The following is a 17,385-nucleotide window of genomic DNA, read 5'->3' as shown; positions in this document are numbered from 1 at the left end:
ACAGATTTAAATATACTGACTCAAATATTCATGTTGCCAAAGGATTATTATTATTATTATTTTAAATATATATTATACATGTTGAGGGCCTTGGTTGGCTCTGAGAGCATTTCCTGTTCACTTTTTTTTTTCCTTTGACCTCCTTTCTTCCTTTGTTTTGGTTTCCTCTTTTTTTGGGGGAAGATGTAGTATCATCCAGTTTGGGCAGTGAATCCTCAGATTAATACCAACTAGTTCTGTGACTTAGAACATTCAGATGGACAGTATCATTTAAATAACACATACATACATGTTATCTTTTAAACTTACATATACAGTATGTATTTCTCTGATTTTTCCCGAAAGTATAATATTTTGAAATTGAATTGTATATCAATAATTTTATTAAAGGGACTAAATTCAATACTAACCTTCATCATGGTTAGAACTGTTTTCATTAGTAGTTCCAATCATATTTTTTTCACTTCAAACTACAGAAACAAATGGTCTCTGGGTAGTCACTGTAACTCTCAAGCAATGCATGTAGGGAAGTCTGCTAACATGCTGAGTTGAATGAACTCAGCAGGACATTCATTCAAGATGAACAGATGAGCTCATGTTTATAAGCTGTGAAACTGTCTGAAATGAAATCCAGAAATCTGAACTAAATTAACTTCAAATGAATAAAACATATATGTTTACAGTAAGTTAACAACAAAGATTAGTCGAATTCTCAAAGCTTCCGTACAATGTTTCAGTTAATCTAAACATGGATACAAACTGGAAAATAGCAGTGGAGTAAATACAACATGATGCTACGTGGAAATGATCTTCAAACTTGAATGAACATAAAGTATTAAATATTGCTACATTTTTATTATGCGGACAGCGAGGCACCTCACAGAAATTCAGAGGGATGCTCTGTCATGACTGAAATGTCATGTGTGTGTTTGCATGGCAGCACCATGAAGAAGAAGGACAGAGAGGAGAAGAAGAGGAGAGAGAGAGAGAGAGAGAGGAGCTCTCTGAAAGAAGAATTAAGGCACCATCTGTCATGAACCCGACTTACAGGATACAGATCTCTCATGACGTAGACTCGACTCTAATCACATGCTCTGCAGTTGGGGTTCTTTCTAAAATCTTGTAAACCTATTGTGGAAGAATAGCTATGATGACCGATGTTTACTGACCGCTATATTAAAAGTCAAGCATTCAAATAAAAACACTGGAAACAGTTATGACAGATGCAGAGCCTTAAAAGAAAATGGGAAATGATCTACAACATTGTAGAGATACAGTACATGCAAGTCATGAGAGTGTGTTTTTATCGGTGTTTGTGTTTGTAGCAAACACCTCACACCTGTGTTTTTTTCAAACAAAAGCCTCAAAACGGGAGGCAACACATTAAAAAAAATATTCTGGGTAGAGTAAATAATGACACAGCTAAATACACTCTTTAAATGTATTTTCATGTCTAGATCACATTACAAGCGTCCTTCATTCACTCAGTTACTCATAAGTATCATAGATACATACTCATGTTTACAAAAACATCTCTTGTAAAGTTTGTCATATAAATATATTCTTAACACTTTATCATCGTAACAAAAAAGCCCCTTGAGAAATTATAATTCCCATTATTTTTGTATTTTCTGTGTTTTCTAAGATTCTTTTCTCTTCGATTTCTCTTTCACCACAGGTCAGGCTCCACCCAGACGATCTTCTTCTGCTCCTCCCAGATAATGGTGCGCAACCTGGTCAGCAGGGAGGTCTGGTCACACCAGGAGTCTGGAGCCATGCTGTGATACAGACACGGCAGCTTGTCCAGCAGCGGCTCCTCCCTCCTCGAACACGCTAGCAGCCGCTCCTCCGACTGGCCGTGGCGCTGCAGCTTTGACCTGGAAGTGATGTGGGAATGAAGGACTTAGAGTACAAGATCATTTTTAGGCCCTAATTGGCTGTTTTCTGTACAACTGACTTTGCCATAACAAAATGATTGAGTTCTCTAAAACATCAACACTGAACGTCAGGTTTGGGTGTCAGTTCCTCGGAATCTGAGAGAACAGGTTTCGCTCTAGATGTAATTTGAACTGTCAGCAATCATACAAGGAAAAATCTTCATAGAAGCAGAGATACCAGTTTTTTCCAGTGTAAGCAGCATCAATAGACCAGAGGAGATTGTAGCCACAAGAAGACATTACTTTTGTTTTTTTTTCTTCATTCTTTTGCTGAATGGTGGTCATAAGAAATGAAGTCTGTTTTTTTTTTTTTATTGTCATAAAATTGCACAATTTTAGGTGCAATTACTGCTATGAAGTGGGGGGTTTAGTGTAAATCATTTTAAATAATGGAAAAGAAGAACATCTATGGTCTTTAGAGCATCTGTCATTTTTATCACTATCTATTCACAAAGAAACCCAAAAAATGATTATAAATGATTATATACTAAGCGAGCAAAACAAACGTCCATGACAGCATCAAATAGAATAGAAAATATAGAGCCAAAGAGTGAGAGAGAATTACTGTAAATAACATAAATGTTTGTATCGCATGATCTGTACTCTCCCTTTTCACAGAGGCCGACATTCCCGTGTGCATTAGTAGCTATTTTGGGATTTCTAACTGGAAAGCTAATGTCAATTTAAGGGCAGAATTTATCTGTTGAAACTACGGCAGATATCAGTGGTCATCAGTTTCACAGTGCACGTTCCTGCATGTGAGTGCATATGGTGATTATCTAAATGTGATATCAGACACCAGCAGCTATCTGTCAGTGTGTGTACCGAGAAGAAGAAAGAAGAGTTCACCTCAGTTTGCGCGCACTCCGTGCAGCCTGGCCGATAAAGATGATGATAGGGAAGATCTCAGCACGGTGCAGCCGACGCACGCAGTCCAGGCCCAACGGCAGCACACAGTGAATCCCCTGTAGGATGAGTAGTAAGATGGAATAAAGGTTAAATGAGCATGATTTATGGCCAGTGCTATGAAGTGAAATATTTTTTATTGCATCATCTGGGAAGATGTTTAAAAAATCCACTTTTAAACTTTTTAATTTGCACAGTTTTATAGAACATAGTTCTAAAATGGCAGCACAATAAAATTTTATACCCAAGGAAATAGAAATAATCTACAAAACTAGGCTGTAAATGTTAGTTACAGTACAATTAATGCCTTATGTTAGATTGGGGTAAGAAAGAAGTGATGACACCAGTCACAGCTTTGCTTAAGCTAAATGTTAAATATCATGATGCATATATCCAATTAAAATTGTAATGCAAATACTGCTTCCCATGTTCACCAGTTGTAGTTTAGTAGCATGCTAACTTTTGCTAATTAGCACTAAACACAAAGTACAACTGAGGCTGATGGGAATCTCATTAGTTTTTCAGGTATTTGGTCTTAAAACAAAATATTGGAAGAGTTAAATGTTTAACCTGATGATGGCGGTAGAGATCAAGTCATTGGATCACCAAAGCTTAAGTGTTTGTACAAAATTAATCTCTGTACATGAAAGCCATGAATGTCTCTACCACATTTTATTGGAATCCAATACCTTTCACACAAAACAGTGGCACTTCAGGAAAAGCCGGGGTCACCACAGTCATTACAGTTCATCCTCTGGGGACCATGGATGTCTGTACAATATTTCATGGCAATCCCTCCAGGAGTTGCCAAGATGTTACAATCTTGACCAAAGTGGTGGATCAGCCAACCATCCAACAGTCAACCTTAGAGCCCCACTGCTAGCGTGTCAAAAAAAGATCTTTTTTCCCCCCACATTTTACTTAAAGTAAGTCTTGAGTGGTGAGAGTGTCCAAATACAATCTCTGTTTTTGTGTCAATGTTCTGACCTTCTTCATGACCTTCTCAACACTCTGCAAGGTGTAGCAGCAGTTTCTTTCCTGCTCACACTCCTCCAGGATCTCTGACCTCTGCAGCCGGCTTGCGTGCTCACAGAAGCTCAGCACCTCTGCAGATCAGGGGAGTGAAAAGAAAGGAAGGAGTGGAGATAGAAACAGGCAGGGGGGAAAAGAAGAGATTACACATATATTAGGTGATAAAATAAGGTCATAACAGAAGAAGCTTCATTTTCTTTTGAGCTCTACATGAAAATAGCATTTTTACCTCAAGTTGTTGTATTCTCTTTAATATGTAATTTGTTGTATTATCTGAAAGATGCATAATTTGATTTTCTTCTGCATATCCTGTGTTTTTTTTTTTCTTGTAAATATCCTTGTAATTGTCCTTTTTTATTGTAATGATCAAATTTTCCCACAAAGATAATTAAACTTTCATTTTACCATATCATTGCTGGGAACACTGGCAAGCATCTACTGTCTTTACAGCTTTTTATTAATATTTATTCATAAGGTTTATTTCCTTCCTGGTTTACAGCAACAGACATAACCTATAGAACAGTATGTGTACAGTATGAAATTGGCCGTTAACTCAAAGTTAACTTACCAGCAAAATATACTTCCAATACAGCATGAAATTAGAGAAGGAAATATATAAACAATAACACCAATAAAACACGTGATCTTTCAAGTCAAACAGGCTTATCTGTCAGCACAGCAAAATGTGTCCCCCTTCTGTACATAGTTAATTGTTTTCCGTAGCATATGCTCCAGCTGAGACAGAACTGAAACATTTCATTCAGCGTACAACAACACAGTATTTCCTACCTGGTTCACAGAGCTGAAAGCCCTGCCAACCTGCCAGCTTCTTGTCCAGAATGCGTCCCAGGACGGTGGGCAGCAACAGGACAGGTCTGCAGACTGGTGGGTAGTGGGGCGTGACCAGGGTGTAGGGCATGAGGGTTACGCAACTTTTGGGTGCAGATGTATCACCTACAGGGGAGAGGATATACACTGTAAGCAATGTGTGAATTGCTAAAGTGTGTATCAAAAAAATGTACAGATGTTGTACTTATGTGATGCATGTGTGCTGTTACAGGACCTCATACCTGACTCTGTGCTCTTTTCTTCCTCCACGCTGACCCACAGTGGGTTCCTGCCCTGGCGCCCGGTGCTCACAATCCTCACTGCCTTCTGTTTACTCTGGGCCACCACACGCCCAGCCTGGGGAGGGAGAGGAATATTCCGAGGATAGAGTGAGAGTAGTGAAATTTAGGGCAGGATTACCTTTTTTGAGCAATTAGATTATTCTTACCTTGTGAGACTTCTTTGTCTGAAAGCTCATGTCCTCAATTGCTCGAATCAGAAGTCGCTGTGCCCTGTGACATCAAAAAAATCAGTTTCAAACACTATGAGCGATGATTTCACTTCACTTTCAAGTATTCTAATGATTCTGACTCCATCCTTAAACTGACTAACATGAATCTGAATTTTTCCTCATTCCCACATGTCTATCGTATATTCCTCATCATTGTACTGACCTGTAGTAGTTGGGTACGGTTCCACTCTGGAGGTCCAGCAGCTGACAGGGGTGAACTTGGCTGGCGTGCCATGAGTCCTCCGTGCCAGTGGGTCGCGTGTTGGTCACATGGAGGATGTCGTTGCAGGACACAGCCAGGGTCCCGTTGGGGCCAGCAGGCAGAGACATGTTGACACGTACGTAGAAGGAATCTCCTGATGAGATCTCACTGTTCTGCAGCTGCTGCAGCAGTGCCTCATAATCTGAACAACAGGCAGGGGACACTTTCACTGAATCCGCCATAGTAACATTATGGAGTAAATTTGTAGCTTGTTATGTTCATTTTGTACATATGATGTAGTCTGTTCAGAATAGTTGGTTGGTGAACCAAGGAAGAGACTAACATTACCAACCTCTTTCGATAGTCAGGCAAAAAATGGCACCAAATAAAACAAAAAGAGCCCAGAAATGTTGGTGCACAAGCTCCCCAGTGCTTGGCAAACACAAATGTTATTTCCACTGTTTGAAGTTCTAAAATCGGGGGATAATTCCTCTAATTCCCAACTGTCAGTCATCAAAACAAGTTTGTGCATGTAAGAAAGCTATATGATTTATACTGCATCAATATTTGTTTCTGTTTGCTTCTCTTATTTTGCTTTCTTCAATGTGCTTGGCATTGATGTATCGAATATACATGTGATTATTCATTTGTTATTGGATTTGAAGCAATTTGAACATCCATCACATGTTAAGTCTGCATATACTAGTGATCACCCGGAGACCCTTGGGTGGTTAATCTCAAAGGGTAGCAAACTAACAACACAGTTTGTTACTGGTAGTATGATATCTAGGCACACATCCAGGAATCTCTGATATCTGGGAGATCAGGCCATGAGTGCAACTGGACGCTGCAGAAACTGGAATGTGTAACCTAAGGGGCCGGTTGCCTATTTGCTTTTGACAGTGTTAGCAAGCTTGTGTGGCAGTTTGCAAGTTTGAAACCATGTATGTATTGCTTGAAACGGGAACCTTGCTGGTAGTTGGTAAATTATCTATATGCACCCTCTGGCACAGGTGCTCGATACTTGAGATCATTTACTGTGATGCAGTGAAAGCTCCTTGGCCTGTTGTTCTGGCATGTGTTTTGGATAAGGTCAGTTACATATTCTAGGTAATCTTACTTTGTTAACTTGTAGCCAACGCCTGCCTCCAACACAACCAACAACAGAATAATCCTTACCTTATCTGTGTTTTTTCCTGCTGCTCTGGTTTTTATTTATCTATGTAAAGCACCTTTGATTGCCTACAGTAATAATACAGTAATACAGCACTGCACTATGACATTGCTCTTGCATGTATGTGCACGTTCACTTATGTTTGTGTCTGTGTGTAAAAGCTAAGTTTCCTTCAAATGGCAAAGTGAAGAATGTTGATATTCATTGTTTTTTTGGTCGTTTGTTTTCCATTATTATCTCTTTTCATAATGCTGTAATTTCAGAATGAGCCCAAATTGTCCGAATGCCACTGAACTGGATTTAGGCAGTAAATGAATCTGCTTATTAAGAATAAAGTGGAATTTGTTTTAAAGGTGAAGAAAGTCTTTATCATTCAAAATGTGATCTAATATGAATCATTTTATAGTTACATATATATATACATATATATTATTTATGATGAGACACATTATCTTGTTTACAAGGAACAAAAACTGTTTTATGGACATACCATCTTGCCTGGGGCGTAGGGAGAAGTGGCAGAGGCCTGAAACCTGGCCGAGAGCCCACATAGCTTCCTCTAAAGTGGAATCCTCCAGCACCATCCTCAGAGCCCTCTGTTTCTGCTCGTACTTCACCTGCAGAGAGACAGTACGATGAGAAACACCATCACAACAGGTAGAAGAATTATAACAACTGTCTTCCCCCACACTCGCACCTACCTCCACTATCTGTGCCCCTGGGCTAATGCCAACAGTATGGGCAGCGCTCCCTTCTGTCACTTGGTGCACAAACACTCCTGTCTTATTCCCCCCCACCACTGCCAGCTGGCTGAGCATTGCCTCCCCCTGGAAGGAGATACTGAGAACACGGCCATTGATGCGAATAGCTTTCGGACGGGAACGCATCAGGAAAGGAGGGACTGAGGTTCTTGACAGGCTGGTGAGACATGAGAGAGGATGAGGATGTACATGCTTAAGTAAAAATTTGGACTACTTTAAGGCTCGTAGAAGAGGAAAATGTTACGACACACTGAGCGCAGAGAAAAACCCCTCAAGCTACTACATAGAAAATACAGGTATATCTTGTGCTGTCTGTAAGTGGTAGGACAATGATACGTTTTTAGTCGTGATGACTCAGTACTTCAGCACGTTGAACTTGAAATAAAACAATATCTATGAGTTTAAGGTGCTAAAGCTCAACTTTAATTTGAGAGATGCTTACTTTCACATTAGATGAACAGTGTATGAACTGTAGCCTTCTTAGCCACACTAGTGCTGGGGCTTTAGAGATGGCAATATCATTTGGCATTTTGTTGGATTACCATGGCATTTGGTTCAGATATTCATGGAAAAGTTAGCACATAGGCTAAAGGTGGGTATGTTATGTTTAAGTCACCACCCTGTTTGTAAATTTATTATCACCTTAAGAATATGCACTGCCGTCTGTTCTACTTGAAAATGCTGAGTAATATGAAACTGTTTATTTGTAACAATGGTGGTGCAGTGGAAAGACTCACCTGTCAGAGGTGGAGCCTTTAGATGAACATAGCCTGGATGCCTGCATGCCTTCACTGCTCACTAAACAAAAGAGACGTTGTCTAATGATTTGGCAACGTTGTCCAGAAATAATGTGCCAGAGTTAATGTGTCACTTTATAGCCTCGGCAAAGGTCCAACATTGAATAATAGCTAAGGAAACTCCTGCCAAACAACAGCAAACTACCGCCCCCTCCACACAGAAACACAAGCACTCACTTCAACAAAGAAAAAGTTCATATGTTTTCTATACATACCACTGGGGAGGAACACAAAGTCGTCCAATAAAGAATCAGTCTCTGCTGATTCCAAACTACAAGAGAGAAAAAAAAAGAACAGCTATATGAAAACAATTATCAGATTTCTCTCTGTCTGTCTCTGTCTCGCACAAATGAAGATGTACACCCGCAATAATAGAGCTGAGGTAAATACTTTACAGTGACTGTACTTTAATAAAGAACTGGGTGTTTAGTGTGAGATTAATTATGCCCTTTTACAACCTATAGACTGGTTTGGGGGGTAGGAATAATGATAGCCTCATGACAAAGGTGAATCTTTTGTCAACACTTTGAACATGGAAGCACAAAAGTTCTTTGAGTAGTAATACAAGAACAGAGGAATGTGAGGCTGTACAAAAAACTGCACAGTCTATACATAGTGCACCCTAACTGGGGGTTAGTTTAGCTCATCAACACACTCTGTTTGCAGATTTCTGTGTCTGACAATTTACTCTTTATCACACACTTTATCACACTTCAAACCATCCTATCTGGTGGATGTCTGTAAAACACTGCCAACAGCCTTCCCAAATGGAACTGATAATGTGCTTTCATTTAAAAGACATGTACTGTACATGAACATGGAAATACGCGCACACACGCGCACACGACGCACGCACACACGCACGCACGCACACACACACGCACGCACGCACACACGCACGCACGCACGCACCTACCTTCTGTCTGCACGTAGAGCTTCCTGCCTTCTGCGGAGGGAATCAGAGCTGGGTGGTTCTGCGTTTCGGGATCGGACACTACTTGCCGCAGCATCTTCTCTCTATGTATACGCATATGCATACACACAGACACACAGACAGACACACAGACAGACAGACAGACAGACAGACACACACACACAGACAATTATTACCATATAAAAAAAACTGCTTTAAAAATATAATCAATCAAAAAATATACTTACTATTTAAAACAGTTATAGAATCTATGGTTTGGTATCATTTGAAATTTATACTTGAGCTTCAATACTGATACCAAAATTATATTTTCAGTTTGTGGAAAATTAAAAAATGTATAAACATGCTTTTTTTCGGCAAACTATGCCAAACTTCTAAATGAAGCAGTGTTAAACATTGTCTTAAAGGTAAAATACTTTGAAGAGAGTCATATGTGAAGATTGGTAAAACTCTGATGTTTGTACTGAAAGCAGCTGGTTAGATTAGCTTGGCACAAAGAATGGAAACCACGGTAAACAGTTAGCATGGCTCTGTCTGATCCATACAAAATGGACTGCACTGTTAAAAAACAAATTGTGGTCTTATCATGATACAACCTGTTAATTAGTGAGCTTTGGAGATGTTTGCGGACCTCTGGACGGAGCCAAGATAGCTGTTTTCCCCATTTCAAGTCCTTATGCTAAACTAAGTTAACTGGCTGGTGGCAGGAGCTTCATATACACCATAGAGAGAGGCCTCAACTTTCTCATCAAACTCCAACAAACTACTCACTAACACAGGCAGCTGTATAAGAACTTTACCGTAATAAAAGTAAAAATAAAAATTATTTTTAGATCAGGAAATTTCTGATAAACAAGACAAAGGATCTGACCAGTATTTGATGCCAACTCGCGGTACTTGACAATGGAGTGGTACTCCATTCCAAGGACACATTTTTACAGATAATCTAAAACTAGTGAGCGTCGATAACCACCCCTAATAAAATCATTGTAGCTAATCTCACACATACACACACCTCTGAACTGCAGGAACGCAGTGACATGGGATTAACTGCGTCCATGCGGCGAAGTCTGCGTCTATTTGGGAATGGGAATTCTTCACAGCTGGACCTCGGGCTCTCCCAGCAAATCTCTGTCTCCTTTGAATGCCAACATCGGCCAATGTATTAATATTATTATTTTTGAATGTGTTGTGATTATGTTAGTGCTGATATGTATTTGTGTGAGAAATTACATCACAGCTCTGCTGTTGTTCCCTGGGGCTGCGTTTGGGTGGCAGGCTGAAGACCCTCTCCTGTAGCTCCACCAGGTGGCACCTCAGGGTGTCCTTCTCAGCCAGGATGCGGGCAATCATGGCCTGGGCCTCGTTTCTGGACAGGTACGCCTAGAAGCATGGGAACGTTCATATTTACTAAACACCACATGTTTTTTACATAGAATTGATTGCACACAGACACAAATTGTTTTTTATTCATGCAGATAGACACAGTTAAGTCAAATTTATGCCTCACGTAGAAAACACAACGTCGTGTCAACCACGATGGCTACGTGGATATGACAAAGTCTCAGTGAGGGACGTTGTCAATTAGCATCTCTGTCTGGGAGCTTTCTATCTTTTGACACATTCTTGTGAACATAACAAGTCAGGAACAATACATACTAGAAATTTGGAATGAAAATTTTGTTTGAGTCATGTGTCTTTCATTGTTTATAACGCATGACAGAAAACCTCATGCGTAACACCACGAATTTAATGAAGCAAAACTGCTGTATACAACTCATAAGGAAAAGTGGTAGTGGTGTGTCCCACGCTACTATCTTGATCCTAATTCTTAATTCCATATATCTTCATTCTTTAATCCAACATGATGACTATGGTAGAACATCGAGCAATTCAAGTGTTGGTTTTCTAGTCTACAATTTTCTGCAAGGCTTTTTTTTCCTCAAAGACCGAGATGTTCTTGTATATGCCAAGAACACAGTTGCGCTAATGCAGATCCTGTGTGTCACCCATCATACAGCAAGCATGAACCACTAATTATACCCAGGAGCTGTCAAATAATATCACATTCTTGTATCGTTGGTTACTGCACAGCTCCAATGGAGCAGCTGGCAGCTAAGTGACTTGCTTGTGTCTACCTGACAGTTTTTAAGGATTGCTCATTCCATTTGTCTTGGAGAAAAAGCCTCATTGATGTTTAGAGGAGAAATTGCAAGACCAGCACACTTCTTCATGAGACAAAGAACCAGTAGAAGTGAGTTTAACCACTGTCCATGTCAAAGAGACATACATTACTGGACACCTACTCATACAACAGGCACCTGACTGCTTGACATTTTATCAGAAAAAACAAAAATTTTGATGTGATAGAAGACCAGTTCCAAGGTAGCCATAAAATAGAATCTAAACCATAAAGTATTTCTTGGAAAACTGTAACAATGACAAAGACCTGGAAAGTTTGAGAAATGGGACTGCTATTGGTTGCTTGCAGTACCTGGTCTCTCTCTGCCTGCAGTTCCCTCATCTGATTGTGTATCATGGTGCTCTTCTGCTGGTGCATGTTACAGTCCAGGGTTAGCTGCTGCACCTGAAGGCTCAGGCACTCCTTCTGATCTATGAGCTGAACACAAATAAACACATTACGCCAATGTGGTCAATGGTTTGTTAAGCTACACAGGGAAAAACTGTGTTCCGAAATAGATTTAGAATTTTGCTTGGATGGTGCTGTGTAGCATTGGAATACACAGTATGGGGCTTTCCGACACTTTTGCATGACACTTCCTGATCCAGGATGACTTAGAGACAAACACACACACCCCTTGTTTCTCTCTGAGCAGCTGTTCATTCTCCTCTCTGTAACACCTGAGCTGCTCTGCAAGCTCCACCTGGCTGTCTATGGCCTGAGCCAGGTCCTGGGCCAGGATGTCCTGACGAGCCTGACAAAGACACATCAGACAACAGATGAGACACAGACGAAGACAGAAGGAGCTACTGTCTCTCGTCGTCTAAAGATTACGAATGAGAGTTACTGTCAATATTCTATATCAATTAGCTAATGACACAGAATGCTGAAGTGATTGCACTCACTGGGTCCAGTTTTTCTGCTTTCACCAGCTGGCTGCGCAGTCTCCTGACTTCCTCTTGTAGTTTTGGTGTCTCAGCAAGAGAAGCACTCCTTACCGAGCGCTGCCTCTGGAACTCCTTCTCTATTTGGGTTTTCTGCAGCTCAGTTTGCAGCTGGTACACCTGCAACCACACAAGACAACTATTTAATAATGAATAAATTAATCTTTTTTTCTGTAAAAAGAAACCACACCGACACAGTCCCCTTGTTAAAGTCCAGTCTTTCAGCTTAATTGTTGCTTTTTTAGTCATCAGTGTTTACTGTTATAGAAAAAACACTCTTTAAGCAACTAATTGTTCCAGCACTCAATGCTTTTATGTTATACAATGGAAATCAGATACAATGCATCTGAGGTATAGAACCAAAATGTTACTATTTTGACTCAAAAAAACATCCACTACCATTTTCATTATCACCTCTCTGATTCCTAAGTGTCTCTGCTCTTTTATGACACTCATCATCTCATATTGATTCACATGATTAAAGAGTACTCAATTTAGCACTTTAGTATTACACTTCCATAATGTCAGGGAACTTGTGAAAGACAGGTTAAAAGACGAGGAACTCCACCATTTTTAAGCGTCAAGGTCTGTGCCCAGGTCTTGGGGAGTACTGCAGCATATGTGAAAGAATTTGTATAAAGCCTTTTGTGTCTCCAGAGGGAGCTGCGAGAAATCAGATGAATGTCCTCAAGTGATGTCACTTGAGTCAGCGTCAGTTGGGGCTGAAGACTACAAGTTTTAAAAATGATGAAAAAAATCTGGGGGTGTGGAGTTAGAAAGAAGCGAGCGCACCGGACCTCTGTAGCCTGACCTCAGGTTTTGAAGAGGAAGAAGACTTGATGGAGGAAGTTTTGATCCCTTTTTTTAACCGTCCATCCTGAGTGCAATGCTAATTCACAGGAGTGGTCCAGGTGACCAAAACTGTTGCAGCAGAGGCTGAGATTTCCTGACTTTCCGTACCCACAGTAAAATGCTTAGCTTCAGAATGCTGAATTCTGCACACTTGCCATAATTCCCTTTAGCATCTTACGTTGGACCCTATCTGCCTGGTCTTTTAAACTCAACACCCCAGTTTGTAACACAAGCTTTCTGCTAAAAATCTTTCTCCAAAATTACTCAAGTGATATCACTTGAGCTGTTTTCTCAGGCAAAGTGCCTCCACAGTCACAAAGACATTATACAACTGTTTTTACAGGCTGTGTCCACAATGCTTGCCTAGGTGTAGTATAACCTTCTAAATTTACATTGAGCTGCAAAGCTCAGATTTCATTTCTTTAACGCTGACCTTTTGAGGACTTTCCCCTGAGATCACAGCTTTGTGTTTCAGGGAGGAGAAACTCAGTCTATGTATTTCTGAGTTTCCTAAGCAGAGAAACAGACTTTATGAGCATCACCGACCTGCAGATTGAGGTCATGGAGGCGCTTGTTCACGGCTGATTTCTCCTCCATGGCTGCTGTGTAGCGCATATACAAGTCACACTTATCATCCTTCAGCTTGGTGACTTTACGTTGCAAAGAACACAAATGTCTCCGCATGCGTTCATTTTCAGCCTGAAGGCATCTCGACTTCTCCTCCTGCTCCATAATCTGCCCAATCTCTGACTCCAAGGAGGTGCAGCGTGCAGACATTCTGCCAGCCTCACAGCGTGCCTCCTGGAGCTCCTTCTGCATCCCTGTTACTGCTCTCACCAGATACTCTGTTAGCTCTGAGTACTTTATCAAGCCTGTAAGGAGAACATTGCAAATCAGTCAAAGAGCAAATGAAACATATAGACAAATATTCCTTTAAAATGTAAGAAGACTTTCAACCCACTGACCGCTAAATCTTGAAGGCTCAGTGCTGGGTTTGCGTCCAGTGACTTGGGTGTACAAGGTGGGGTAGTGGATCATCAAGCCCTCCAGCAAAGCCACAGCACCATTTCTCCCCTGAGTCCTCAGCAAATCCAGCATGTAGCCTGTAGAAAGTAGAGGAGAAAGTAACTCTGGCTCTAGCTCCAAACCTAACCTTTAAATCAACAGACTTAATGTAAAACCGTGAAGGTTATGGAAAAAAAAAACATTAAAAAATTGAACAATTTGTTTGTAAAGCAGGCCAATACACTCTCAAACTCTGTCAGGTGGCATAACATGCTGACTTTACTCATAAATAATTTTTTCTTAGTATTGCGGCTGTTGCTGGAATTCCCTCTGTCTCTTGGCAATGCTCTCAACAGTCGGCGTTAACAAATCCGGCACAGGGAGGAATAAAAACAACAAAACAGAATCCACTTGTCTACACACTGTGGTAGGCTACAGTACTCCATAAACCCAAGGAAAGGTTTTTAATTATCTTTGAAATCCAAGAAAGCAAAGAATCAAGTCATAAATCTCACTAGTTCTCATGCAGCGGTTGGTGAGGTTGTGGCAGGAGAGGATCTCGTCTTCGTCCATCTCCGTGAGCACCCTGGCCTGCCTCAGGTATGGGATCAAGATGCATGGTCGCACCCCCAAGGAGATTCGGTGGCGGTTGTCATTAATCAGTTCCCACATTTCCTCCTCGCCCATCTCCTTCAGGTCTGGACCCTCAAAGGGAACACATTCCCCTGCCATCCTGAGTGTGTGGGGTATGTTTGAAAGGGTGATGGTTGTCGGCTGTTGATGAGACGATGGACACAGCTGGAGCAGACAGAGCAAACACGCAACCTAAGCTTCAAAAACACCTGTCAAAGACTCATTCCTGGAAGCAGACAGAACAGCAAACATTACTGGATGAAGCAGAAAAGCATTATAAAAGGGGCAGACACTTTCCACGCCCTGGGGGTGTTTTTGTAAAAGCAATGTGTGTGTTTATGTGTGGGTGTGTAAAACCTGTAAGACAGGACCTCTGTAATGCATTTCAATGGAGACTTACCCTAAGCATAGCCATAACCACTGTACCAAAAGTCAGCTTTGTCCCAACTGAGAACATGGTTTTTGTCCCGAATTGGACAAGCTGACCCCAATTTGTTGAAATTTGTTCCCAAAAGTAGCCTATGACAGAGAAATACACACACACACACACACAAAAACATTAATCAAGAGCCACACACGTCTCTTCCATTCACACTATTGGTGGATGCGTAAAGTTTGTTTGTTATGAGCAGCTAATTCAATATATAATCACATCATATACCTCAGCCTCTCTTTATTAATGAATGAAGCCAGATTTGTTTGTTTAAAGGAGTCAAGCTGATGCTGTAAATGAACAAAGCTTCTCTTAACAGAGAAACATTGGACAAAACGCAACTTGGCCTTTACAATTTCTAATCACAGTAAAGCAAACACACATACCACACCACTGACAGGAGCAAACACTGAACAATGAAGTTCAAAGTCCTCCGAAATAAGGTTGGGGGAGTAGCTAGCATGGGCTGTCAGTGCACGGTCATAGGCTTTCCTCTTACTGTTAGCTAACTAACTGCCATCATGTGTGACCTTACTGTTTACTGTACTGTAAAGGGTTTATACAAACAAATGGAAGATATTAAGGCAACCTACTGTAAATGATATACTGGTATAAAGACCACAGATGATGTGGGAAATCCGGTGAACTCACCACATACAGGAAATATGGAAATGTAAGAAGTATTTTGAAATAATACCTTTTAACTGTAAATATTAAAGAAAGAGATTTTAAACTATAACATTTGTGTAGAGCTTGGGCAATCAAAGGGCACATAATCTGTCTCAGTCATAGTGGTTTGAGATCATAGGAAGTTGTTTTGATTAAAGGGGGCTGAGGTGCATGTATCAGTAAGCTTCAACTGTGGAAACTGTGACTCAGTCTTTCATTGGACAACATTAATGCATGAGCTCACTGTCCCTTGATAAATAACAAATTGCAAAGATCATAAAACTTAGAAACAGCATGAATCTACTGCTCAGCACTGCAGTCCATGTTCTACCAAGTATGTATAAACAACAAAGAGGATTAACGACATATGATCAACAAAATGAATACACTCTCTGGGGGAACATGAGAAACATACTACACATGATACGCTACATGTTTCATGAACAAGAAAAGCTCTCTAGAGAATGATGGATTTTGGGAGTGTGACTGAGAGGGCTGAAAGGAAAACACACCAGTTAAGGAATTTCACAAAGTTAACTCTATAACAGAGCGGTAACTCATTAATCAGATACTTGTTTTTAAGATGAGCAGAGACATTCCTTAAAAGATCATTTTACACTAATAGTAAAAGGTCAGCAAGTAGTTGCAACTGATATAGCTACAAAGCGTCTCTGCACAAAGGGGGATATGTTCCTATTAGGTAAGATGCTTAAAGTGAGACCATGGAGTTTTTGTTGAACACCAGCCAAAAGCAGCAATTGCAAAAATAATGGTAAAAAGTAGTGTAACCGTAACACAAGTAGAGAAGAGAACCATAAATTCAGTGAATTGACTCAGTAATGTCAAAAATTAAAGTTTGCTAACATTAGCTAACATAAGCTTCTGGTCATACCAGACCAAGTAAAGCTGTAGTAGAAAAAAACCCTGATTGTATTGAATGGAGAAAGGGCGTGTTTTTATTGCTTACAAACCCAAATTTCAATTTGTGAGAGGAAGAATGGTATATTTCTTCTTTCAAAACAGTCTCACTTTAAGTGCACATCTATGGGTTCAACATAACTATTTGACTAAAGAGGTCACAATCCTCCTGAAAAGATGACACATAGGAAAGTAAAAATGGGACAGCAAAGGAAAACAAAACAAAATAAACAGTATTTACATTCACAAAATATATGCTATTTTCAAGTTAGTGTTCAAATCAAGAAAAGATATTTAATTTTGCTAGAGGAAACCAATTACAATAAAGTGCCTGTTATCTATAATAATGCATGAAACTATTTTCGGGAGACCAAGTTTTAAAGTGCTCTTAACCTGGAACTGTTAAGTGAGGTGCAATTGTTTTGCTGTTGCTTCACTGTACTCTACAGATAAGGAATTTGAAGTTATCCCCTTCTAACAAATACTATAGATCAGGAATAGCAGCTTGATGTGTCAGAGTTTAGATTTAAGTTCAGATATTGAGGTGAGAGGAATGTGAGAAGCAGTATGAGTAAGAAGAAACAGAGTTCTTTGTATTAGCTGCTCGTTTTGCCATGACTGTGCACACAGGCTGAAGTTCTGGTGACAGTCTATAGGGTGCCTGCAG

At 40.3% G+C, this 17,385-nt stretch overlaps 1 protein-coding gene across 3 annotated transcripts; it reads right to left on the bottom strand.

The window, feature by feature from the left end:
• Positions 1–100: 100 nt before the first annotated feature.
• On the bottom strand, positions 101–16,639 carry card14 (caspase recruitment domain family, member 14). Of its 3 annotated transcripts, none has more exons than XM_040144786.1 (20): positions 14,581–16,639; positions 14,026–14,163; positions 13,607–13,932; positions 12,170–12,328; positions 11,899–12,018; positions 11,577–11,702; positions 10,316–10,465; positions 10,098–10,220; positions 9,065–9,165; positions 8,364–8,419; positions 8,089–8,149; positions 7,292–7,508; positions 7,081–7,207; positions 5,378–5,639; positions 5,152–5,215; positions 4,946–5,060; positions 4,665–4,829; positions 3,831–3,949; positions 2,787–2,902; positions 101–1,877 (listed from the first exon to the last, which is right to left on the bottom strand). In XM_040144786.1, exons 1-20 carry the CDS (start codon positions 14,795–14,797, stop codon positions 1,670–1,672), a joined length of 2,970 nt encoding a protein of 989 aa, XP_040000720.1. In that variant the 5' UTR covers positions 14,798–16,639; the 3' UTR covers positions 101–1,669. The 3 variants fall into 3 exon arrangements, 2 of the variants coding, with proteins under 2 accessions (XP_040000720.1, XP_040000721.1); XM_040144787.1 differs by having other exon boundaries at positions 5,378–5,618; XR_005708856.1 differs by lacking the exon at positions 101–1,877 and having other exon boundaries at positions 2,871–2,902; positions 3,533–3,949.
• Between the last annotated feature and the right edge of the window lie 746 nt (positions 16,640–17,385).

The sequence above is a fragment of the Xiphias gladius genome, chromosome 15, assembly GCF_016859285.1.
Source record: "Xiphias gladius isolate SHS-SW01 ecotype Sanya breed wild chromosome 15, ASM1685928v1, whole genome shotgun sequence".
NCBI classification, from domain to species: domain Eukaryota; kingdom Metazoa; phylum Chordata; class Actinopteri; order Istiophoriformes; family Xiphiidae; genus Xiphias; species Xiphias gladius.
Note: the sequence above shows the minus strand (reverse complement) of the source record. Positions and strands in the feature narration are given on the sequence as shown.

Excerpts from the sequence above, each read along its gene's own strand:
- card14 (XM_040144786.1), bottom strand. The coding sequence starts at position 14,797 with ATGGCAGGGGAATGTGTTCCCTTTGAGGGTCCAGACCTGAAGGAGATG. Across the intron at positions 14,164-14,580 it reads CAACCGCTGCATGAGAACTA|GCTACATGCTGGATTTGCTG; the intron begins GTGAGATTTATG and ends TACTTTCTACAG. Across the intron at positions 9,166-10,097 it reads TGCGTTCCTGCAGTTCAGAG|AGAGAAGATGCTGCGGCAAG; the intron begins GTGTGTGTATGT and ends GCGTATACATAG.